At 43.6% G+C, this 26,526-nt stretch overlaps 1 protein-coding gene across 3 annotated transcripts in view; it reads left to right on the top strand.

Moving 5' to 3' along the window:
- The window catches only part of igf1rb (insulin-like growth factor 1b receptor), a 60,462-nt gene that overhangs the window by 27,075 nt on the left and 6,861 nt on the right, over positions 1–26,526 (top strand). For 2 of the 3 annotated variants that reach the window (XM_078269606.1, XM_078261523.1), the window contains 18 exons: positions 11,615–11,918; positions 13,205–13,341; positions 13,733–13,877; positions 15,008–15,216; positions 15,420–15,546; positions 16,201–16,436; positions 17,163–17,330; positions 17,428–17,635; positions 18,278–18,582; positions 18,827–18,960; positions 20,153–20,312; positions 20,440–20,539; positions 23,677–23,747; positions 23,861–24,090; positions 24,831–24,938; positions 25,403–25,565; positions 26,057–26,186; positions 26,331–26,465. In XM_078269606.1, the coding sequence (XP_078125732.1) occupies positions 11,615–11,918; positions 13,205–13,341; positions 13,733–13,877; positions 15,008–15,216; positions 15,420–15,546; positions 16,201–16,436; positions 17,163–17,330; positions 17,428–17,635; positions 18,278–18,582; positions 18,827–18,960; positions 20,153–20,312; positions 20,440–20,539; positions 23,677–23,747; positions 23,861–24,090; positions 24,831–24,938; positions 25,403–25,565; positions 26,057–26,186; positions 26,331–26,465 (3,070 nt within the window). The remainder of the gene's footprint in view (positions 1–11,614; positions 11,919–13,204; positions 13,342–13,732; positions 13,878–15,007; positions 15,217–15,419; positions 15,547–16,200; positions 16,437–17,162; positions 17,331–17,427; positions 17,636–18,277; positions 18,583–18,826; positions 18,961–20,152; positions 20,313–20,439; positions 20,540–23,676; positions 23,748–23,860; positions 24,091–24,830; positions 24,939–25,402; positions 25,566–26,056; positions 26,187–26,330; positions 26,466–26,526) is intronic. The other variant, XM_078277658.1, reaches the window with a different exon arrangement.

The following is a 26,526-nucleotide window of genomic DNA, read 5'->3' as shown; positions in this document are numbered from 1 at the left end:
TTTAGACATAATGGTACAGCCCTATTGGGACGGGTGATTACAAAACCAAATCATACAGGAAGTTGAAGGAGCCCCAGGGGCGTCACCAGGGCAACACAATTAATGGAAAAAAAGACATCACAACCCCAATATTGACCTCAGCAACTTCCATCTAACATCCTGATCAAATGGATTTATCTATAAAGCCCAAAACCACAAGTTTGAACTTGAACTAAAAGATTTTTTTGATCCTGCAAAACCACAACAATGGAATAGAAACATTTAGTTTTTCTATATTATTATTGTTATTCATCAGAGCAAATCCTTACTATTTTGCTTCACCTCCTCTCTACTCTTACTCAAACGTGTGATGTTTTTTTTAACTTCACACCCCAATCATAATATTCAAGAGAATTAGTTCAAATCATGGATCATCTGAAACATTTGAATGATTCAAAAGTACTGTTTGCCAAGTCTTACAGTAGAGGTCTTAGGTGGGGTTTTATTTTGCCAAAAACTTGTCAAATGCATGTCAGTGGACCTTTTGTGGGTCTGTGACATGGCAAAGACTGAGGATATTAATCACATTGAAAAAAATACCAAATGTCATTTGTCCTAACAACATAACATATGTAGGTTAAATTGACACTTATTACCTGATGGATGGAATTAAGGCCAATACAGATCTCTGTCTGTGTTTTTGAATCAACTCTGCTGTCATCAGTCTAGACATCTGCCTTTGCCTGTTATTGTTGTGCTGTGCTGCTGAGTTGTACACACTGCTAAAGCCTGGAGCGTCATCACAGCAACTGTGTGTCTGTGTGGGACATCCTGTTCCTATCACCCCGAGGATGGGAGCTGAAAACAAGGATTAACAGTTAGAAAGGCTTTTAATTCTTAGGGGGGAGAGGGAGAGAGAGAGAGACAGAGAGAGACAGAGAGAGAGAGAGAGAGAGAGACAGAGAGTGTGTTATATTGTTTAACCAGCTGGAAAAATATTTAGAATCATATCTGACTCTGAAGTCCTATTTGATTCTACATAGCTGTTGTCTACAAGCAACGTTTTCCCGCCGTTTGGCCTGTGTTAGTTTCCTGCTGGGCTGGTATTTCTGTTTCCCAGTAAGCCCTGTATCAGCTTTTTGAGCCAGAGTGCTGTGTAATGACAGAATGGAAAAGGTGAAAACTGTTTTACTGCCTGGACTCTTACAGTAACTTTCTACAACCCACCTTTTCATTTGAATACCCCTTTCAGACTGATGAAACGACACAGGAAGAAATATAATAATAATAATAATAATAATAATAATCCATCCATCCATCTTCATCCGCTTATCCGGGGTCGGGTCGCGGGGGTAGCAGCTCCAGCAGGGGACCCCAAACTTCCCTTTCCCGGGCCACATTAACCAGCTCCGACTGGGGGATCCCGAGGCGTTCCCAGGCCAGGTTAGAGATATAATCCCTCCACCTAGTCCTGGGTCTCCCCCGAGGCCTCCTCCCAGCTGGACGTGCCTGGAACACCTCCCTAGGGAGGCGCCCAGGGGGCATCCTTACCAGATGCCCGAACCACCTCAACTGGCTCCTTTCGACGCAAAGGAGCAGCGGCTCTACTCCGAGCTCCTCACGGATAACTGAGCTTCTCACCCTATCTCTAAGGGAGACGCCAGCTACCCTCCTGAGGAAACCCATTTCGGCCGCTTGTACCCTGGATCTTGTTCTTTCGGTCATGACCCAGCCTTCATGACCATAGGTGAGGGTAGGAACAAAAACTGACCGGTAGATTGAGAGCTTTGCCTTCTGGCTCAGCTCTCTTTTCGTCACAACGGTGCGATAAATTGAATGTAATACCGCACCTGCTGTGCCGATTCTCCGACCAATCTCCCGCTCCATTGTCCCCTCACTCGCGAACAAGACCCCAAGGTACTTGAACTCCTTCACTTGGGGTAAGGACTCATTCCCTACCTGGAGAAGGCACTCCATCGGTTTCCTGCTGAGAACCATGGCCTCCGATTTAGAGGTGCTGATCCTCATCCCAGCCGCTTCACACTCGGCTGCGAACCGATCCAGTGAGTGCTGAAGGTCACAGGCCGATGATGCCATCAGGACCACATCATCTGCAAAAGCAGCAATGAGATCCCCAGCCCACCGAACTGCAACCCCTCTCCACCCCGACTACGCCGATATCCTGTCCATAAATACTACAAACAGGATTGGTGACAAAGCGCAGCCCCTGGCGGAGGCCAACTCTCACCTGAAACGAGTCCGACTTACTGCCGAGAACCCGGACACAGCTCGCTTTGGTCGTACAGAGATTGGATGGCCCTGAGAAGGGACCCCTCACCCCGTACTCCCGCAGCACCTCCCACAGTATCTCCCGGGCACCCGGTCATACGCCTTCTCCAGATCCACAAAACACATGTAGACTGGTTGGGCATACTCCCAGGCTCCCTCCAGGATCCTTGCGAGAGTAAAGATCTGGTCCGTTGTTCCACGACCAGGACGGAATCCGCATTGTTCCTCTTCAACCTGAGATTCGACTATCGACCGAACCCTCCTTTCCAGCACCTTCGAGTAGACTTTACCGGGGAGGCTGAGAAGTGTGATACCCCTGTAATTGGCACACACCCTCTGGTCCCCCTTTTTAAAAAAGGGGGAACCACCACCCCGGTCTGCCACTCCTAGGCACCGTCCCAGACTTCCACGCAATGTTTAAGAGGCGTGTCAACCAAGACAACCCCTCCACACCCAGAGCTTTAAGCATTTCTGGACGGATCTCATCAATTCCTGGGGCTTTGCCACTGTGGAGTTGTTTAACTACCTCAGCAACCTCCAGCAGGGAAATTGATGCCAATCCCCCCTCATCCTCCAGCTCTGCCTCTACCATAGAGGGCGTATTAGTCGGATTTAGGAGTTCCTCAAAGTGCTCCTTCCACCGCCCTATTACCTCCTCAGTTGAGGTCAACAGCATCCAATCCTTACTGTACACAGCTTGGATGGTTCTCCGCTTCCCCCTCCTGAGGTGGCGAACGGTTTTCCAGAAGCACCTTGGTGCCGACCGAAAGTCCTTCTCCGAACTTCTCCCACACACGCTGCTTTGCCTCTTTCACGGCAGAGGCTGCAGCCCTTCGGGCCCTTCGGTACCTTGCAACTGCCTCCGGAGTCGTCTGGGATGCCATATCCCGGAAAGACTCCTCCTTCAGTCGGACGGCTTCCCTGACCACCGGTGTCCACCACGGTGTTCGTGGGTTACCGCCCCTTGAGGCACCTAAGACCCTAAGACCACAGCTCCTCACTGCAGCTTCAGCAATGGAAACTTTGAACATTGTCCACTCGGGTTCAATGCCCCCCAGCCTCCACAGGGATGCACAAAAAGCTCCGCCGGAGGTGTGAGTTGAAAGTCTGTCGGACAGGGGCCTCCTCCAGACGTTCCCAATTTACCCGCACTACCCGTTTGGGCTTACCAGGTCTGTCCAGAGTCTTCCCCCACCCCCTGACCCAACTCACCACCAGATGGTGATCGGTTGACAGCTCCGCCCCTCTCTTCACCCGAGTGTCCAAAACATATGGCCTCAGATCAGATGAAACGATTATAAAATCGATCATTGACCTTTGGCCTAGGGTGCTCTGGTACCAAGTACACTTATGAGCATCCCTATGTTCGAACATGGTGTTCGTTATAGACAATCCATGACTAGCACAGAAGTCCAACAACAAACAACCACTCTGGTTTAGATCAGGGAGGCCGTTCCTCCCAATCACGCTCTCCATGTGTCTCCATCATTACCCACGTGCGCGTTGAAGTCCCCCCAGCAGAACTATGGAGTCCCCAACTGGAGCCCCATGCAGGACTCCACTCAAGGTCTCCAAGAAGGCCGAATACTCTGAACTCTTGTTTGGTGCATATGCACAAACAACAGTCAGAGTTTTCCCCCCACAACCTGCAGGCGTAGGGAGGCGACCCTCTCGTCCCACCGGGTTAAACTCCAACGTAGCGGCGCTCAGCCGGGGGCTTGTGAGTATCCCCACACCCGCCCGGCGCCTCACACCCTGGGCAACTCCGGAGAAGAAAAGAGTCCAACCCCTATCCAGGAGTATGGTTCCAGAACCAAGACTGTGCGTAGAGGTAAGCCCCCACCAGATCTAACCAGTAGCGCTCCACCTCCCGCACAAGTTCCGGCTCCTTCCCCACAGAGAGGTGACATTCCACGTCCCCCAGAGCCAGCCTCTGCTGCCCGGGTCTGGTCCGTCGAGGCCCCCTGACCTTCACTGCCACCCATGTGGCAGCGCACCCGACCCCCAGCGGTTCCTCCCACAGGTGGTGGGCCCATGGGATGGAGGGATGTCCGCCACGTAGCTTTTTCGGGCTGTGCCCGACCGGGCTCCGTGGCAAACCCGGCCACCAGACGCTCGCTGACGAGCCCTCCATCTGGGCCTGGCTCCAGACGGGGGCCCCGGGCTTCCTCCGGGCAGGGTCACTTCATCCCTTCCTCGATTTTTCATAGGATTTTTGAACCATTCTTTGTCTGGCCCCTCACCTGAGACCACTTTGCCTTGTGAGACCCTACCAGGAGCACAAAGCTCCAGACAACACAGCCCTCAGGTTCATAGGGACACACAAACCTCTCCACCACGATAAGGTGATGGTTCCCGGAGAAGAATAATAATAATAAGATAACATAATAAAAATAGGAAGCACAACCTTTCCCTATGAAAATGCTGTGATAACAATGGTAACCACCTGTGCCAGCCAGCAAAAAGTTCCGTTGGATAAGTCTTTGAGATAACAACAAAATCTAGGGCAGCAACTATCAATTATTTTGATTGTTGAATAAAAGGTTGATTATTTTCTAGATTAATCAATCAGTTGCTTGGTCTATAAAATGTATAGATGTATGTCCACAACTCAAAGATATTAAGTGTCCTGTCCCAGAGGAGAGAAGACACTAGAACATATTCATATTTAACAAGCTGGAATCAGAGAATGTTTTTTTTTTTTTTTATGAAAAAAAAAAAAGACTCAAACGGATTAATCGATTATCAAAATAGTTGGCAATTAATTTAATAGTTGGGAACTAATCGATTAAACGACTATTTTTTGCAGCTCTAAGAAAATGTTGTAGGCTACATAAATGGTACACTTTCCTGTTTACCACCAGCATAGTTTTGTGTTGTCTGGCTCCCCCAGCTGGTAGCCCTAGTGTGTGTGTGTGTGTGTGTGTGTGTGTATGGGGCTTTATTTTTAAACCCCTTCCTTCTCCACCTCCCTCCTGCATGTCCCCGTCCCCTCCTCTTCTTCCACATCTCCCCCTTCTGTAGTTCATTCTCTTCGTCATCCATCCTTCTCATTCTCCTCCTCTACCCGTTCCCCTTTTCTCTTACTACTCCACATCCTCTCCGTGTGCTGCAGCTTTGCATCAACTTGTCTCTAGAAGTGCAGTAAACACGGCAAAAGCTGGGATCCATTATGTTGCAGATGTCCAGTGGAATGCTCATGTTCACTGTAGTAGGGCTGCAACAAACGATTATTTTCATTGTCGATTAATCTGTCGTCTAATTTCGATTAATCAATCAGTTGTTTGGTCTATAAAATGGTGAAAAATGTCGATCAGTTTTTCCCAAAGCCCAAAGTGAGGTCCTGAAATGTCTTGTTTTGTCCACAACTCAAATAAATTCAGTTTACCGGCATAGAGGAGTGAAGAAACCAGAAAATATTCAAGAAAGCAGCAATCAGAATTTTTTTTCTTCTTAAAAAATGACTCAAACTGATTAATCGGTTATCAAAATAGTTGGTGATTCAATTGATTTAATAGTTGACAAATCGATTAATCTTGGCAGCTCTAGTACAATGCATGTTCAAACACCCTATACTGGTCAGTGGGTGAGTTGTGTTTAGGAGGCCACAGACTAACAGCTCCAGTCTGAGCCAAAACTTCAGGCACGGATTAGCTGCTTTCTGACCGGAGGGATTTTTGCAGTTCCTAGAACATAATGTTCCTAGAATCCTTTTTTTCTCGTGTTCCGACTGGACCAATTTGGGGATTATTAAGTTCCTCTGACCACAGTTCCATAGGAACCCTTAGTGACCTAGCAACGTCTGAAACACAAACAGTACATATTCTTCACTGTCTGTTGCAATTGGCCTACGTATGCTAACTCATTAGACAATCATCACGCATTCAACCAGCTAATTGTTAATGCTAGTTAAACTTACCCGTTGTTTCGTTTGCCTGTTGCGCTCTGCTCTTCTATCTTCCTCCATCATATTAATTAGGATCGTATTATGCTGGAGCTTCGTCTTCTGTGTTTCTCTGTTAAGTACTCTAGACTAGTCTTTAAACACCGCCGTTCAAACTCTGTTTATTCTTTATTGTAGCGCTAAAGTCAAGTGACGATGCTATAAAGACCGTTGCCGTGCTTGGCCAGTGTGAATGCAAATGGCAAGAGTGGGGGAGAGTAGTTAGTAGAACTGTTTAGAAGTGGACTGTTCCTATAACTACGTTCCTGGAACTACTAGCGGCTATTATCTCCTTCCTCTCCCTCATAGTCCTCTCTCTACAGGCCTGAGGCTTTCCATTATCACATTGCAAAATTACACCTTTCCAACACAGATCCCACTGCGGAGGTCAGGGGGCGAGATGCAGTCTAGGGGGTGGCGGGGGCTTGGAGCAGAGGAAGAACATTCTGTGCCAGAGAAATGCAGCACTGGTTCCCTCCTGCTGAGCACAAACAACCTGCTGAATGGCTGGTGGTGGCACACAGTCTGAAGGTTCTGATTGGCTTCTGAGTGCAGTCAGGAAGAGGGCTGGAAGGTAATCTCGTGGCCACTGTCTGATGATGAATGTTTGTTATATTGGAAGGACAGTATATGTCTCCAATGTCCTCAATTCAGCTGTCGCTGCTTTTTATTAGAGATGGTCCGATACCATTTTTTGCTTACCGATTCCGATACCTGAACTTGCGTATCGACCGATACCGAGTACCGATCCGATACCAGTGTGTCATATATTTTATTATGTTTTAAGAACTGTATACTACTATCCCTGTATAAATGTGATATTATTTCTATCTTTGTTGTCGGTCTGGCTCAGGTTAAACTCTTTGTGAAACATGAACGCCCCAGAACTTTCTTTTATTCTGCAGTTTGACAGTCAGTTCTAACGAAAAAAGAACATAAATAAACTACTTTAACGTAGATTTTCTTTAGAGCTTTATTACATGGTATTGGATCGGTGCATTAACTCCAGTACTTCCCGATACCGATACCAGCGTTTTAGGCAGTATCGGAGCCGATACTGGTAACGGTATCGGAACATCTCTCATCTTTATGGCAGCCAAAGCACACTTTCTAAAGCAATGAGCTTCAAGTTGGAGAGGTAAAAGATCAAACAGATGTTTGGAACCTCTCTGTTGTGTTTCAGGCCCCGGGAATGACTTCCTATTCCAATTTGGAGGCTTTTTTTTTCTTCCATTGACCCTTACAGTCAGCGTCCAGGTTATTTAGCATCAGTTTACCCATTTTGAGCGCAGTAATAAGACAAGGACAAGTTGCATATATCTAGACTGGGTAAACCCAGCCCGATCTGCCGGTGATTTGATTTCTCCCTGCAGCTCAGGCTGGAAACCTGTACATTTATCTATCCTGCTTCCATTAGAATTTTGCAGGGACCAATCACAAACTGGCTTATCCACCTGGCGCGCAATTGGCTGGTTTAACACGATGATGACAGAGAAGCGACGGCAAGCATCTTCTTGTTTACATTCAACATGGCGGCCACTGAGGCACAGCAACCTGTTGATGCCACTGTCGCTGCTACGTCACCCGGATCGTTGGTCTGATTGGTTGAAGGACTGTCCAATTGCGTACAGAGTCATTTGAACTATGCCCGTTGATCACGCCACTTGTGCAGTAGAAATACAGAGCAGACTCCCCAGACTAATGTTCAATCTTAAAAGATTGAGCTTGGTCTGCTGATAGCCAGATTAGCATATATCCTGACTAAAACATTGATTCTGGAGTCATGATGGATACATCACTGAAATATAAATAAGAGGAGTAACAATAGGCATCTTCTCCGGCCTGGTGTCTTTAGTTTGTTTGACAGAGATGCTGGAGGCAACATGTTGAAACGCGTTTCAGTGTTTTATCACTCAGCATCTTATAAACAACACATGATTTCCCATAACTTCACTTAGGTTAGCCAGGGCTGTGTTTAAACAGAGACCAAACAAAGTGGAGGACATAATCAAAATTAAGTTTTTTTGTTCATCAAGTTGTTTCTGGTTCAGATATCTCTACCATTTTGTTTATGCCGTGCAGGACACATACCACCACACACAAATCATTTCAAGCAGTGATTTAAAGTGTTTGCATAGCAGTTAGTGTTTGTTTCTGCGTCAGACAGTCAAGGTGCTTTGGAGGTCTGACACATTTTCTCTCTGTAGATTGAGTTTGAACCAATCATCTTCTATCTCTGTTTGTACTGTCATGTTAAACCAATGAGCTACTGTCAGTAAGGCCGGGTTAAAAGTTGATGCTTAACTTAACGTTGAGTGTGTGTGTGTGTGTGTGTGTGTGTGTGTGTGTGTGTGTGTGTGTGTGTGCGTGTGTGTATGTGTCAACTTGGTGAACTGAGCTGCTGTAGTGCTCCCCACCTCCGTCATGCTTGATTTAAATTTCCCTGCTGTAGAGACAAAGGCCACCACAAGGTGTGGCTTCTTTCTTTACTGTACCTAGGTCACTCCAGTGTTTTCCTTCTGTAGCTTATCACTCAGTTTTCCCTGTCATCAGCTACAATATCCTCTTATTTAGAGGGACACCACAGCAACTGGATCAGTTATTTGTAGCAGTGCTCGGTGGAAAACCCGGAGTGGAGAGGCCTTTGTTACTGTGGATCTGGGATGAACTACTAGGCTCAACACCAGCCCACCCAGCAAACAACGCTGGTATCTCATTACCAACCTGTCGGAGTTTGTATCTATGGTTTTGTTAGCTGTTCTGACATTTTTTTAGACCAATGAAACATTCACACAAAGTTATTGGTTGGATTTGAAGCAGCCTGCATGCCTTACTAATGAGTGTCTGTTTTTAGTCTTTTACAAGCTGGGTTCAGAGAGATTGTGTGTGTGTGTGTGTGTGTGTTAGTGTATGTCTATGTCTGCATGCGTGTTGTCGGGCACTAAATGCAAATCGTTTGTTCAGGACTTCAACAAATAGCCTCATGCAACTGGGTAATTCAGGCCGAGGACTGACTGGTTTATATGTTACATGCTGACGTTTCCTAACTTTCCTAGTAAGGAATGCCCCTTTGGGGGGGGGGATATGTGTTTGTTGTGTGTTCAGATTTAAAGGGGTGATAGAATGCAAAACCGATTTTTACCTTGTCATAGTTGAATAACGACAGTTCGGTGGGTAACTAGGACATACATAGAAGCTCAAAATCCCATTGATACCCCTTTACTATGCAAATCTCACATTTTGAAACTGCCGCTGAAAACAGGCGAATGTCAACAAAGCTGGAAGCTGACATAAGCATCCCAAATCCATCAATCAAATAGTCTTTGTCATGCCCCAACATTTGCATAGACTACACCACTGACCTGAGGTCAGCTTAGTCTTCTGAATCTAGCTAGGTCATGCAGATCTCCAGAGGGCCGCTATTTAATTACTAAATTCACTTCTGAGATTTTTTTTATGCAAGAAATCAACTATGTAGAGGTCAAATATGGGCCGTTTTACAAAATTGATGGCTAATTGCAAATTTTGTCCGACTGTGTGTCGCAGTTCAGCAGCAGCTCAGCAGGCTACGTGACAGCGGCCGGTGCTGCCTCGCCACCCGGCGTGTCCTACTTCATAGACTCTGGCTCGCTGTGAGCTAGCTGGATATCCGTCACGAAGGGACGTCCGTGGCGCTCCATACCTGCCCAAAGTCACCGTTTCTGGGTTACTGGACTACAAAATGCCAAGGCCCTGATGGAGCTCCAGGGCCTGCAGCTACCCGCGATTGATAGGATTGAAGGGACAGTAGCAGCTAACAAAATCCCTAATGTTCACAAAAATTCATTAAATTGAAATCGGACTCCATTGTTAGCTTTATAAGACCTTGGGGTAGATGTTATATAAGTGGCGTGACGAAATTCAAACTGTAAATATACGAAAGTGTAGCAACGATCTTTTCCCCCAGATTAAATGGGACACGTAGCCTAGCTTGCAGCTCCGAGCCCCGAGCCCCGGTCGTCCAGTAACCCAGAACCGGTGACTTTCACTGGGTATGGAGGTTACCGTTTTCTCATCAGACTGTGTGGAGCTCCTAAAGTCTGACACGTCTTACCAAATTTGCAATTAGCCATCAATGTTCGTAAAACGGCCCATATTTGAGCTTTATATAGTTGATTTCTCGCTTAAAAAAGTCTCAAAAGTGAATTTAATAATGAAATAGCCTGACAAACAATGTATAACTTTGCAGTGTCTGAAATATGAGACCTGCTGTCTCGTCTCCAATGTGTTTCTATGGGTTTCACTCAAACCAATCAGCACGCAGCTCATCTAAATATTCATGAGCATACCATATTTGGAAGAAAAGCTCTTGTTCCAAATAGAGCCATATTCACAGGGTAGTTAAGGGCCTAATAAAATAGCATTCGGGCAATTTTCAGCACAACCAATGTTCCATCCCCTATTAGGAGACCTTAAGGAACAGTGTGAAATACCCTATATAATCATTCTATCACCCCTTTAAGATTCAAAATCCTTTATTAATCGCACAACGGGGAAATGTTGGGTGTGGATTAGGAGTTCAGAAGAGATTCAGAAGTATTGTTGGTGATACGTTGAGCTGATGTGCAAAATCAGCTTGTGGCCAATCAGGCCCTTTTTAATGCGTGATCCAGTTCAAATCGGTTTGTATTGTAAGTTGTAACCCACCGTTCTCTAAGCACACAGCTATTTAAAACGCCACATTGCACTCCATTATCACACTAGAACTGTACACTAATGCTTAATGGTGACATTTTGCATGTGTACCACCAAATGTTGAAAACTCAAATCAATTAAATGTTTTTTATTCTCATTGACACAATATGCAGACACATATGTAACAAAATATAGGTCATTGCTTTCCAACAAACACTGCACATACACAGTCGATAAAAAAAAAAAGACACATCAATGACATTATCATTATTTACAGGCTCAGAATTATTGTGAATTATATTGCAAATGTGATATTTTTGTAAATGTACTTGTGCAAATGGCATAGTATATATATTAAAGTGTGGTAACCTTTTGTACAATTTGTGGATGAGAGGGTGTCCCATCTAATCTCGCCAAGAAAAGGAATACTGTATGTGCATCTCTTAAAATGTCCAGCAATTCCTTTAAAGAAAAGCTTTGATGTAGAATATATTTTCTTGATGACAACCTTTTCAGACGTCTGATTGCTATGCTAATTTTGCACTTGTAGCTATAATGTAAATACAAATATCAGAATCAGACTGTAATTAGAGGCAAAAAAGCTGACTTCTCTATCATGAGTAATATGATGTAGTTTTATATAGCAAAATGTATTAATGTGTCTTGAAATAAGTCAGATTTTTAATTCATCTGCATAGGTAATGTCCTTTCTCTCTTTCTCCTTACCAGAGTGCCCAGAGAAGTGTGTACGCCGAGCGTGCACTGCGGCCGGCGAGTGCTGCCACCCTCAGTGTCTGGGCAGCTGCACACTCCCTGGTAGTGACACAGCATGTGCAGCATGTGTGCATTACTACCACCAAGGACGCTGCGTGGCCGACTGCCCTCCAGGCACCTACAAGTTTGAGGGCTGGAGATGCATCAGTGCCGAGCTTTGCTCCAAAGTCCACCTCCCTGACTTCAACAGCTTCGTCATCCACGGCGGAGAGTGCATGTCTGAATGCCCACATGGGTACATGCAGACCACACCCAACAGGTGAGCTGTAATCTACACTGAAGGCTGAAATGGAGCCACTGGGTGGAGGTACTGTTATTGTTGGTCTGACATTGGTACCAATTCCACACCCTGCTATCAGTTTTCATTCTATTCTTTCACCAAAAAAACAAAAACTGAATACAATACAACAGCTACAATAATGGGCAGTTAGTGTAGAGGTAGTTTAGATCCACGACGTTTCATTTACGGGATTGTTCCGGTGCCGCCGGAAGTTCCGCCGGACGTCCCTCATTTTCGTCCAGATGTCCCTCACCTTCCACTTTCTTTGTGTTGGCAATCTAAACTCCAGTCGATTAGGGAAACACCCTGAGCTAGAGCCGACAATCAAATTGTATTTATTTTTTTTGGAGTAAAATGGATGTCACACACTCAACAGCCATTTTAATTCCAGAGCTCGCTTCCCTAATGTGCACAAGTTCCACCAAAACAAGCTGACTTGTTGTCCTGATAAACAGGACGCCAAGCTGTGGCGTCCTGCGCTTCGCGCCGCCCAAGACGATTGTGATTGGTTTAAAGAAATGCCAATAATCTGGAACACGTTTGTGTCCCATCCAGGAATGTTGTGTGGAAGGGCCAGACCTTCCTCCCCAGCGCTGTGGAGATAGGTCTGGCAATGCAAGACTAGTGTAGAGGCTACCATCTGTCCTTAGGTGCATTAAACCTGTAGTTAAAATAAATAAAGGTTTTAATGGACAACAAGGAATTACAGTCCTTCCAAACATTAAAAGAAAGATTTCCCCTTCACAATCCGGATTTATTTAGGTATATACAATTTAGAGATTACTACAACAAAGAATTGAAAATGGAGAACTCAAAAGAATTTAATCCAGTTATAAGATATATGATGAATGCTTATAGACCGAATAGTAACTGTGTTAAAATCATTTCTATGTTTTATGAAAGAATTATGGAATGTAGGGGCAATTCAACATTATATTTGAAATCAAGGTGGGAAAAGGAACTGAAAGTGGAAATTTCATCAGATGTATGGTACGATATGTGTGAAACCCAACATACTACTGAAAATTCAATAAAAACTAAAGTAATAATAAAAATAAATAAATAAATAAAGGTTTCTAGTCAAATCTCGGAATCTCTTCTAGACATAATTTAGCTGGTACTGTCGAACGTTGCCGTAAAAATTTTCAGGGGCGGAAATAAAATAATTAAAGGTCAGGAGAGAGCTACAAGAGTTCCGAGTATGAATGTACATCAGTAAAATGACAGCGTACTGTCCCTCTCTATCTCTCCCTGTCTGTCTCCAGTATGTTCTGTACAGCCTGTGATGGTCTGTGTGATAAAGTATGTGAGGAGAAGGTCATCGACTCCATGGATGCCGCTCAGTCTCTCAAAGGCTGCACTGTTATCAAAGGCAACCTGCATATCAACATCCGCAGAGGCCGTAAGTACTGCAGTGTACCCATAGACTGTATAAAATATCACTAAAAACATTCTGCTAACATAAATTATTCTACGAAGCAGAAGTGATGTCAAGATTAGTCTTGACCAGGGCTTTAAAAAAAAAAAAGAGATTTAAGAAAAAAGGTAATTTAGGTATATGGCTGTTTATTTATGATGTAATGAAGTGATTTCCTGTTAAACACATACAAAAACAAAGATGTCAAACATGGGAAGTTCCGCAAGTTAGATAGTATGAAATATAATCACAAGATTTACAATTCCAAAAGTTCAGAAAAAGTGTATTTAAAACAGAAGATATAAATACATAAATAGACTAATAAAACAGGTGAAAAAATTGACAATAACAGTAGTGTGTCCTTGTGTGTGTTTAGACAACATGGTGGCAGAGCTGGAAAGTTTCACCGGTTTGATCCAGAGGGTGACCGGTAATGTGCGGATCAGACATTCCCACACTCTGACCTCCCTGGCCTTTCTCCGCAGCCTCAGATACATCGACGGAGAAGAGCTTCTGGACGAGTAGGACCACACACAAACACACATACATTTAACTGCACCTGCACCTACTCTCAGTTTGACCAAAATCTCAGTTTTAGCTTCAACAGTTGTGACTGATGTTGCTGTACACTTTATTCTAGAGGATTCTCCTGAATCGTAATGTATTGTGGTGAATAGTACTCAGCTCCAGAGTCAATAGACAACTATACAAAACAAAATATTGACTTGAATACAATTTTTGTTACCATACTCTGTGAGGATGACACGTGTTCCCTTTCATTCTCAATTTGCCTGTTGCTGTGAGAGTTGTGGAAGTAACCAAGCAGAGTAATTGTGCAGCGTTAGTGTATAATGTGGCTAGACGAGGTCAACACTGAAAGGTTGGCAGGATGGAGAGAAAAAGGAAAGGATGTTTTGACTGTAAGGGTGCAGACTGGAAAAGTGTTTTATGTAGGAAAGACTTACTTGTTTTGGGTTGGTGACTGTAATATCATCACTGAAATAAACAAGAAACACTTCAGTGTCTTTTTTTAAAATCTTTTTTTAACTGGAAAAGTAAATATACTGACTGCAGCTAACAGCATACTTCCCCTTTTTTATAAGACCATGAATGCAGCAGACATGCTTCCTACAGTCCAAGGAAAGGTTCTGTCAGGGTCATGGAGAGGCCTTCACACTCCCCCGTCTGTTTCTCCTTGAGTTCAGTGAAATCTTACTGTCCCAAGGTCCACATTACAGTCATTCCTGAATGTCTGGGTGTTACTCAATGACTCCTAAACACTGCATCTCCTCTCCTCTCTAACATTAAAAAGCAGTCCCTGGTTAATCTGATTTCCCAGGTTGTTTCTGGAGATCTACTGAAAAGAGTTAAGTACTCTGCATTGCTTCCCCTTATATAAAAGGACTAGCAGGTATATACGAGTTTTCACTTCTATATACACACTCTTTCTTTGACCCCTTATTGTGTGGTTTTCCCATTATGCACTGAAAATAAAGCATTGTCCTTGATGGGAAAGTTGGCCTTTGGCTTGGCTTGTACCACAATACACACAATAAGCCAACACTGAAACATTATACAATGAAGGTAGAATCAAGAAGCAAGCAGGTTGTTGACCATCATTCATTCATCCTCTCTACTTTCTGCCCTCTAGCGTGTACGCCTTCTTGGCAGTTGACAACCAGCAGCTCCAGTATCTTTGGGACTGGAAGCAGCATAACCTCACCATCAAGGCAGGAAAGCTGTTCTTCAGAGCCAACCCAAAGCTCTGCATGTCCGAGATCCGCAAAATGTGGGAGAAGACGGCCATCCAGGGCCGTTTCGATGAGAGCGATTTCCGTAACAACGGCGACAGAGCCAGCTGTAAGGCTCCACAAAAATTTTAATTGCTACGTCCAGTACATGTACAGGAGTTACTCTAGTTCACAACATTTTGCAAACACCCCTTCTGAGCCTGATGATGTTCTGCACCACGTGTCCGTATTTACTGCACTACTGTGTCAACAGAAACATATTGAAGTGCTTTGATTTTGACTCGGTGCTCACTCCCTCATTCCTCTACGTAGGTGAAAGTACAATCCTGACATTTAAGTCCAACAGCACCAGCAGTACAAGGATCAAACTGACCTGGCAGCGCTACCGTCCCCCTGACTACAGAGACCTCATCAGCTTTATTGTGTACTACAAGGAGGCGTAAGTTTTTCAGAATCCCCCCAGTCATTGCTGGTTCCTGCCCTCCATCTTTCTACTGATGGCAGCAGTGATAGCAGCTGGAACTTGATTCCCCCGGCTTATCAATCGGTTTGTTCAAAGGCAAAAATCCAGGATTTAATGGAACCTCACTCTCCGATGGATCAACAGGACTTTAAATACACTGATCAACAAATAAATCTAACTAATTATAAGCCAAGTTTCCATCCAAAAAGAAAATGCAAATGAATGTCTATTTCCTTCCACTAGCTTACTGTTGCTGTTGCTAATTCTCTAGTCAGGTGCCATCAAACCATTGCAGAAGGAGAGCACTCGATTAGATGATGTTATTTTAAAAAAGCTCTGTGAAAACCTTTTTCGTGATGTTTCGACTTTTGTTTGAATTTACGGCGTTTCCACTGAAGGTTTTTATTTATGAGCAAATTGAAATCAAAACAGGTGGACAAATCATAAATGTTTTTTATGCTTGTTAGGGTTAGTTTGTATCAGTGATATGTGTAAACACAAGAATAAAGCAGGTGTATATCCATTTTTAATACACGATAACACACAAAATGGTGTGTTCATGTTGTAAATTGTATGTTTTTTATATCGTTATCATACAAAATAATAAATTCTGAACCCTTTTCCTTCCAGGCCGTACCAGAACATCACAGTGTACGATGGGCAGGACGGCTGTGGCTCCAACAGTTGGACTATGGTGGATGTGGAGCTGAGGCCGGACAAGGACTCAGACCCCGGGGTTCTGCTGTCCAGCCTCAAGCCCTGGACGCAGTACGCTGTCTTCGTGAAGGCCATCACACTCATGGTTGAAGACAAACATTTGCCGAGTGCCAAGAGCCAGGTGGTCTACATCCGCACAAGCCCTTCAGGTAAATATAATTTCATAGGTTACCAAGGTTACAAGCAACCAGTGTTAAAGTTCAAGGTCTGCATTGTCACAAAATATAATACAAACTTTACTGGGACTGGTTGTGAAATAAAAGAGAGGTGCTAAAAGAGTGAGACTGATATTTCACAAAGCCTCAGCTAAGTCTATGATAGCCAGCAGTCAAGGAGAGTGTCTGGAAGCGATACATTCACATACAGTAAGTGACTGTAGTATATGTAGGTCAGAAGTCAATCCTGGACAGTAAAGGAAGAGCAGCCAGTAGTGGTTGTTGGAAGATTGGAAAAGTATTTAATGCTACAATTCACTTGTTTTACAGTGATATATAACATTCTCATCTCACCAGAACACTCTTACTGACAGCTAAATGTTCTGTCCACATTGCTGCTTATTTGGCATCATGAAACAATCCCACATCTATTCAACAGTGTGCTAGCATTTCTGCATGTGATCCAAACACAGTGTAAGGAGATGGAGAGGAAGACTGTTTCAGTAAACACAGCTGCAACTCAAAGAGACGGAGAAAATCTGATTGAGAAAATCTATGATATAATTAGATGGAATGGAGGATTGCTTTAAATAAATCCAGCTGCACTGTAAAGACGTAGCAGTGCTGTGATGATTGGCAGGCTGTTCATCCCAGCGTGACGGACAAAAGCGAGGAAACCAGGTTTACTGTACGAAGCAGTTTTTTTGGTTTCTCTTTCAGTGCCCTCCATGCCTCAGGATGTGCGAGCGTACTCTAACTCATCTACACAGTTGGTGGTGCGTTGGTCGCCCCCTATCTCACCGAATGGAAACCAAACTTACTACCTGGTCCGATGGCAGCAACAAGCCGAAGACCGAGAGCTGTATCAGCACAATTACTGCTCTAAAGGTTCATACACACACGCACAACTTTTACAACTGCATTGCTAGTTGTTACGTTACAGAATACACATGTCATGAAACACATCTTCTGCTTCCTCCTCCAGAGCTGAAGATCCCCATAAGGATCGCTGCCATAGGTGTGGGAGACCAGGAAGAGGACACCAAGCCCACTAAGCCAGATGCCGATGGGCCAGACAAAGGCCCCTGTTGCCCCTGCCCCAAATCAGTCGAGGACCTGGAGGCCGAAGCTGCTGACGCCTCCTACAGAAAAGTCTTTGAAAACTTCCTGCACAACTCCATTTTTACACCAAGGTAAGCAACTTTTCATCATTGCTTTTTTTGTATGGCACTGGTGTGGATTGTGGATTGAATTTTCCAGGGACCTCCAGTGCAGATCAGTAACTGTCTTCAGTTGTTGACCATTATATGGTTATGCTTAGTAGTTTAAAAACACACTGACCAACTTATGTTCACATGAAGAGCCCTTTTTGCCTCTTTTCTGAATTTTGCTTTAGCTTCTTTCTGATTTAGGGAGTTCGCCTGCTGCCTTTCACTTCAGACATCTGCATGACATTATGTCTCTTTGTCTCTACACACACATATGCAGAGCTTGATTTAGTTGATATTGATTAGTTCTCAGTATGTTTTGCAGATGCAGAAGAAAGGGATGGGTGTATTCTTTCTTCTAAAGATAAACAACAGGTGTCATCACATTTCCTGCGTTCTCCTTTCAGCTGACCTTGTAAATGTTACATTTTCATTTGACGTTTGCCATTTACTTTCAGATGTCGCTTTTAGCATTTGGGGGTGGGGAAATCAATCACATTTTGATGTTTCCATACTCATCTTAAAACCGTCCTCAGTTTTCTCTCTCCCAACTTTGTCCTTTTATCCATCCCTCCCTCCTTACCTCTCTTCTATCTCCACCCATCATGCTTTTCCTCTCACCTCCAGGCCACCAGACCGTCGCCGTAGAGATCTCTTTGACATAGCCAACTCCACCCACTCCCACCACAACCGGCTGCACACCAACAGCAGCACCGTCCCTCCTGTCCAAGCTGCTGGTAACAGCAGCACCGCGGACTTGGAGCCAGCCGACAGAGAGTACGAGTTTGTGGAGCAAGCAGTGACTGAGCGTGAGCTGCAGATCTCTGGCCTGCAGCCGTTCACAGTTTACCGCATCGACATTCACGCCTGCAATCGACAGGTCCAGCGCTGCAGCGCCGCAGAGTTTGTCTTTTCCAGAACCAAGCCTGCAGGTTAGAGGAGGAATGATCTGTTTAGAAATATAGTACACGCTAATGAACATATTTGACCAGCACTGTAGTGTAGTGTCTTCCATGTATATATTTCTGCCGAGACGTTAAAGGTCGTTGACGAATTTTTGATTTAATAGCCACTGAAGATGTTGAAAGATACGCTGGATACACAAGACGGTTGTAGAAAGCAAACCTGTGACTTTTGTGTTTACAATGGTAACCTCTTGTCCCTGTGTGTCTGCAGAAAAGGCTGACGACATACCCGGCCATGTGACCTGGGAGGGCCACGAGGACTGGGTGTTTCTGCGCTGGCCAGAGCCTCTCCATCCTAACGGACTCATCCTCATGTATGAGATCAAGTTTAAACTGGCTGCTGAGGTAAGACAACATCTGTACATCTGCCTCCCACCTCACTGAGGACCTGCTGTTTTTGACAAGAACTAGGAAGCCAGAAAATGGATGTTTATTCAGAATTCATTGTAAGAGTTTATGTATTAACGCTGTCCACATCTGAGCGAAATGCTGGTTGACCCCTCTGACAAGTCATCTATAGTTGGAGGAAAATAAAATAAGATAAGATAGACTTTATTAATCCCACACTGGGAAAATTCCTGTGCTACAGCAGCTCAAAAGAAAAATGTACACACATCACAATAACACAAATACACATTAATTAGACATAGGAGAAAAAATATACATAAACTATAGGAAATGGAAAAATAGAATATAATTAGTTCTAATAATAATAGTAATAAAAAACAACCGTATTTACACAATAAACAACCTTATATAAACAGACAGTATATAAACAGATTCACAGATGAGTAAGGTGTGAATGAATAGAGATGACATATTGCACAGTTGGAGGTGATACAGAGTAATAAATAGATAAATGTGCATAGTGCAAAATATTGTCCAGTGATGGCTCATATTGCAGAAACAGCTAGCAGTGCTACATTATGATGTTGCATTAAGAGTCTGACAATCAGTGTCCCCTTAATGCATGCCATACCTTACTTTTGTGTCATAGACTAAATCTGATGAGTACTCTTTTAACATTATGTATTAGGTGTTATTAAGTACGTTATAGTGGTCTGACCAATGAAAGACCCCTGTACATGGGCGATGCAACATTAAAGTGTAACCTAATGGTCTGACAGTAGTGCAAGGTAGATCCAGAAACAACAAAATATAACGTAGAAATAGTAGATGGTAATTTTAAAGAAACATTTTGGTCACGATGTCAAAGAAAAAGACATTTCACACAGAATAGATTAACCCAGTAAACCGTATCAGAACCCCAACCATAAAACAAAAGAAACCGCAATTTGTTAAGTGGCAACAATTTGGCTTATATAATATATTTTGACCAATCAACTGGCCCAATGACCAGACATGGTAAACGCTATTATTTATTAATGATGATGTTGGCTGAGTCTGGCACTGTATATCTTGTATTTTCTTTTTATTATACAGTGAAGATACAAAAAACAGAGGGTCTTGCATTTTCATTAGACTTCACACTTATAAAATTCTGTCTATAATAAGCTTTCTTTTTTGTTTGTGTCAGAACGAGAAGCACGAATGTGTCTCTGGCCAGATGTATCAGGCCCAGCGTGGCGTTCGGCTGTCCAACCTCAGTCCAGGAAACTACTCAGTCAGAGTGAGAGCCACGTCACTGGCTGGCAACGGCTCCTGGACACCCCCTCTGGACCTCTATGTGGCTGAACGTAAGATGCACACTGGCATGTATCATCAAACTGCATCACTCCTTGTTATCTTTAAATCTGTTTTCGAACAGAACAGATATGATAATGACTGTTATCATTAAAGTAATTCAAGTGTTTGACCCAACAGGATATGAAAACGTCTTCTACGCTATGATCTTTGTTCCTATCGCCATCATCCTCGTCATCTGCCTTTTCGTCTCAATGCTGGTGGTCCTCAGCAGGAAAAGGTGTGTGTGTGTGTGTGTGTGTGTGTGTGTGTGTGTGTGTGTGTTTGTGTGCGTGCGTGCGTGTGTGCGTGCGTGCGTGTGTGTTAGGGCTTTGACTCCGAACTTCGCTATTCGAATATTTAAAAAAATACTAATATTTAAACGAATATTAGGCAGCCCTTAATATTCCAATCTGTTATGGGCATTGTTTTTTGTAAATGTTGCTTTGCTTGTAAACGTTGTTTTCAATTCAGATTCCAAGGCTTTTTCACGCATTTCAAAATGTAACTCTCACTCGGCCGTGGCTTGGTAGCGTTGCATTTCCCCCGACTCATGTCCTGGTTCTCCTTCTCCATCAATATCATAACATCAAGGAGAGGGTTAACTTCTCCTGGTTCTCCTTCTCCATCAACAACATGACATCAAGGAGAGGGTTAACTCCTCCTGCTGCAGATTTCCCACCGTGGTCAGAAAGAACAGAGGAGACGATTTGTTCCTCTCACTATGACTCTAGAGTCACTACTCACTCTGAAGCTAACAGTAATCACCGTCACTCTCTCACTCTAACACACACTCCCCCCACACACACACACACACACACACACACACACACACACACACACACACACGCCGGCTCAATGCACACACCAGCGCAAAAGTATAAACATCAGACCACTTACGTAGGCTACGGTGAAAGCTCCAAACTTCCTGTTGAAAGCAGACTGTTTGTGTTTAATCCAGGGTCTGACTTTTAATAAAAAAATAGTTGTAGCATTGTGTTTTTCTTCTGAAAACATCATTGCACGCCTACTGACTGATATACTGCCCTCTGGTGGACAGAACATATACAAAGTTTGATACCAATATCAGTCTTACTGAAGGCATTCAATGGTAAAAATATTATTAATAAATATTTGAATATATTCAAATATTAATAAACAAACGAACTTCAAATATGATTTTTGGGCAAAAGTCAAAGCCTGTGTGTGTGTGTGTGTGCGTGTGTGTGTGTGTGTGTGTGTGTGTGTGTGTGCGCTGTAGTTATATTCATAACCAAGACAACTAAGACAATTAGAAAAAAAACTCAGGTTAGGTAGACTTATTTAGTTGAGACAAGTCTCAACTAAATAAGTCTACCTAACCTGAGTAACCAAGCCAGCAGACACAGAAAACCCTATTAGTAAAACACACAGTGCTGGTGATGCCTTTTGGATTTTTTCTTCTAGAATATTTTCAATTTGACTTTCACCCAGTTGCTAATGGTCATTGTGGCCACACTACACTATGATTCATATTCAATCACAAACCACTCAAAAGAAAGCAAAATGCTTCTACCAATTATACAGTAGTCGATAAAACTAAGTGTCAAATAAATCTAGAATTTTTACCGTCATTGTATCTATGGTTGTGCCTTGTAATATTAAGGTATTGTTTGTGTCAGAATATGTAACTTGAACATCATGTATTTTTATGTGTTTTAAACTAGTGATGTCCAAATGAAGCATTACTTGTCTTTGTTGACTCAACTAAATATAAATGGAGCTCTTGGTTTAGACAAAAGGGCTCAAGGAATGACGGAAAATAAAGAACATGCTTCACCAATCTTCATGCTAGAAATTAACAACGGCCATGCTGAAATACTAGTTCTTACTCTGCTTATTTAGTTATTTTTATCTTAAAACAATGTTTTGAATTGCTCCAACCCCATTAGGCTTTCAGAAATGTTTCAGTAATGCATTTTGCCAATATTGTTTGGAAGCTGAAACTGTGATCTGCATGATTATACACCATGCAGATCCCAAAAGTACGGCGGCCTACAGGGGCAAACGCCCTGCAACTTAAGAAAACACATGCAAATAGACAAAACACAAGCACATTAAGAAAACAACTTCATTAATTTGACAACACGTGCAGCATTCAGCAAACACGATGCAAAAAGAAAAGCACACAAACCCAGAAAACAAATGCAACAAAAAAACGCAGCATCCAGATTACACAAGGGAAGTTCTCCAGACCTCTAGGGGGAGCAGCTAGTGGAACAGCTGGATTTTAGACCCCACCGGGAGAGAGAGAGCTCTGCCTTTTTATTAGAGTCGGGTATGGCTGCAGCCTGGAGAACTCCATAGACTGTATATTAAATTCATATTATTATTATTATTAATAACATAATATATTAGTAATATACAGTCTATGCTCCCGTCTCATGCCTTCCCGGCTGGTGCCGTCCCCGAGCTTCGGCTTTTCAAAATAAAAGCTTGCGTCTGGTCCGCTATGTCTTCGTACTTTGGTGTGTTGGATGTTTGTGAACTAAACAGTACGGCAATCATGCTAATGAATATAATAACTTTTTCAGCAGATGTCTTACTTACAACACGTTGGAGTTAGCAAAGCAGTTCTGTGTTTATATGTGCGGGGGGATTTATTCAGATTGATAAATCCCACGGTAAATTGGCTGGTTTACTAAACAGAGAGGGACTATAAATCCTGTCTGTCTTTTGTATTTCAGAGCGAATTGCTCCACAATATGAATACAGATTGATCACTTATTTTGTTGGTAACCGTTGTTGTATAATCACAGTATTCCACTTGAGGAGGCCTATACTTCAGTGATGCGCCTTTAGGACCTCAAAATGAAACCCTCTGATGTAATATGGCTTAAGCAAACATCAATGTTAAAGGCTGATGCAGTTTTAAATGTTTTATCACCACGAGTTTACAGACGTCTCTGCTGATTGAGTATCACCTGACCTGAGACACAGCCACCAAACCAGAGAAAACATATCTCAAACATAGACTTCATATTTACTGTCTATGCAATTTATCTCTCTGTCTCTCTCTCTGTCTCTGTCTCTCTGTCTCTCTCTCTGTCTCTCTCTGTCTTGCTCTCTCTCTCTGTCTCTCTCTCTCTCGCTCCCTCTCTCCTCCCCCCCCCCCCCGTGGGGTTCTTTTTGCATCGTGTTTGCTGAATGCTGCACATGTGTTGTCAAATTAATGAAGTTGTTTTCTTAATTTGCTTGTGTTTTGACTATTTGCGTGTGTTTTCTTAAGTTTCATGGCGTTTGCCCCTGTCGGCCACCGTACAAAGTATGTGTTGAAAGCGTGTGTGAGAAAAAGTAAGTAAGTGTGTCCGTAAACATTTCTGTTTTCGTTTTGGTCAGGAACAGTGATCGGCTTGGAAATGGAGTCCTGTACGCCTCAGTCAACCCAGAGTACTTCAGCGCTGCAGAAAGTGAGTGAAGTGTGTGTGTGAGAAATGTAATGTACAGTTTTATTGTTGTGGTCAGAATAACTGGAATACATCTATGCAGGGTCTTTATTAACATTTGTGTTTTTTCTGTGCAGTGTATGTACCAGATGAATGGGAGGTGGCACGGGAGAAGATCGCCCTGAGTCGTGAGCTCGGCCAGGGGTCCTTTGGCATGGTGTACGAGGGCTTGGCAAAGGGCGTGGTCAAAGATGAACCAGAGACACATGTCGCCATTAAGACTGTCAACGAGTCGGCCAGCATGAGGGAGAGAATAGAGTTTCTCAATGAAGCCTCTGTCATGAAGGAGTTCAACTGTCACCACGTGGTATGTAAATGCACATATATACACACACACACACACACACACACACACACACACACACACACACACAAACGCACACGTTAAGATCATACAGATGGTCTCGCAAGATTAAAATATGACGAGACATCTCGTCAAGGTAAAAATGGCCTCACGATATCGGTCACAAGTGCAGAGCAGCAGCCATGGACGGAGTCTGACCTTGTTGGTCTTAGAATACATCTGGCTTTCAAGATGAGTCTGGCTTGGAACTCTAAATTAGCAGAGAAGATCCCCTGTCCGTTCGCCAAAGTTGACTCTGAGTTCACTTTTGCAGAGCGGTAGCAGAGTTGCAATTGTACAAAGCTGCTGGTAAAACCCAGCGTTAGAACGTCAGAGGGTACGGCCGCTCTCTCACTCTCTCTCTCACTCACGCCCACCACACACACACACACACACACACGGACTGCAGCGTGCAGAAGCAGAAAGCAATACCTAACTTTACTGTTAATGATATTAAGCAAAGAGAAATGGTCTCCCTTTGTCTTAAAATGGCCAAAAATCGACTACAGCATACTTCCTTGTTTACTGCTGCAATGAAACGCTTGGTTACGTTGTAACCTTGGTTCTCTGAGGAAAGACTATTTTACTTAATTGAAGTTTTCTTTAAAATCTCGTCTCGTTCTCGTGAGCTGAGTGTTTGGTCACATCCCCAGTGTCAGTCCATTCTTTTGTGTCCTGGTTGTGACGTGCTGTGTTTGGTGCAGGTTCGTCTCCTGGGAGTGGTTTCTCAGGGCCAACCCACCCTGGTCATCATGGAGCTGATGACGCGAGGGGACCTGAAAACTTACTTGCGTTCCCTACGACCGAAAGAGGTACTGACTGACTTCTAACCCTCGTTGGCTTCTTCCCCCCAGGTCCCTGTTCTTAGTATGTGGATATGTCAGCTTGATTTGATTTTCACAATAAAGAGCTAAATACCTATGTATGATACAATAAAATAAAATAAACTGTAGGTACCCATAAACTCTCATATTATGATGAGGATTTATCATTTGAACACTTAGATTTATGAATTGTACTCACACTACAGACTGACTGCACAGTATATACTTGAATGGTAACAGTCAGTTACTGCAAATTGGAATAATTTTATACCCTAACTAAAGATAACGTATTTCAGTACATATTTTGTAGTGAACTTGTCACAATATGACATTTAATAGTTATGTGGTATGTATATAGTATATACTCAAAGGGAGCTGATATCCTGTGGCTCAGCTACACAACCTTATTCTTCTTCTGAGAACTTACTTTTCTCCCGTCTGTCTGTCTCCAGCAACAGTGGTCGAGCCTGTCTCTCCCTCCTCTGAAGAAGATGCTTCAGATGGCCGGGCAGATCGCTGACGGCATGGCTTACCTCAACGCCAACAAGTTTGTCCACAGAGATCTGGCAGCCAGGAACTGCATGGTGGCCGAGGACTTCACTGTTAAGATAGGAGGTAAAGAACTGTAATGAGGTTAGAGGTCCCTGTCAGCTATGGAGCAGAGGTAGGAGGGAGCTGGGAGCATGCTCATGAAGTGGAAATGTCTTAATTATCAAGTTACTGGACGGCCAAATCATAAGGGTAACTTCCCAGAAAGGGAACCCTCTAGGGGCAAACATTCCCCACAGAGCTGACCTCTTCAGTGGAAATGTGCTGCAAGTAAACATCTTTTGTCCAGATTTATTTCACATCAGAGAATAGGATCTAACCCATGTGTAACCTCGTTGAGTGTGAAAAGGTCTAGGCCATCATCAAGACCATAATGGTTCCAATAATGAGTCATAATAGTGATCTCTAAGGGATTATGTTTACTGTAGTAATATGGCCTATAATTTCAGAACAGAGCACCCTCCTGTAGAATATGGACCCACATAGTGTGTGTGTGTGTGTGTGTGTGTGTGTGTGTGTGTGTGTGTGTGTGTTTGTGCGTGTGTGTGCGTGTGTAGACTTTGGAATGACCAGAGACATCTATGAGACAGACTACTACCGTAAAGGTGGTAAGGGTTTGCTCCCAGTCCGCTGGATGTCACCTGAGTCACTTAAAGACGGAGTCTTCACCACCACCTCTGATGTCTGGTGAGCAGGCGCGCACAAACAGAAACAAATACACATGGTGGCTTGATTTTCTGTCTTTAGTTCTTTCAAAGAATATGTTCAGAGTATGGTAGTGATAATGGAAGACACACTGATTTAACCCCCTCCCTCCCTCCCTCTGTGTAGGTCCTTCGGGGTTGTACTGTGGGAAATTGCCACCCTGGCAGAACAGCCCTACCAAGGTCTGTCCAATGAGCAGGTGCTCCGCTTCGTCATGGAGGGAGGGCTGCTGGAGAAACCACAGAACTGTCCTGACATGCTGTAAGGCACACATACAATCTCCATTTCACACGTTTCTATCTACAAGCCAATATCTTCCTGT

The sequence above is a fragment of the Sander vitreus genome, chromosome 1 (genome assembly GCF_031162955.1).
Source record: "Sander vitreus isolate 19-12246 chromosome 1, sanVit1, whole genome shotgun sequence".
NCBI classification, from domain to species: domain Eukaryota; kingdom Metazoa; phylum Chordata; class Actinopteri; order Perciformes; family Percidae; genus Sander; species Sander vitreus.
Note: the sequence above shows the minus strand (reverse complement) of the source record. Positions and strands in the feature narration are given on the sequence as shown.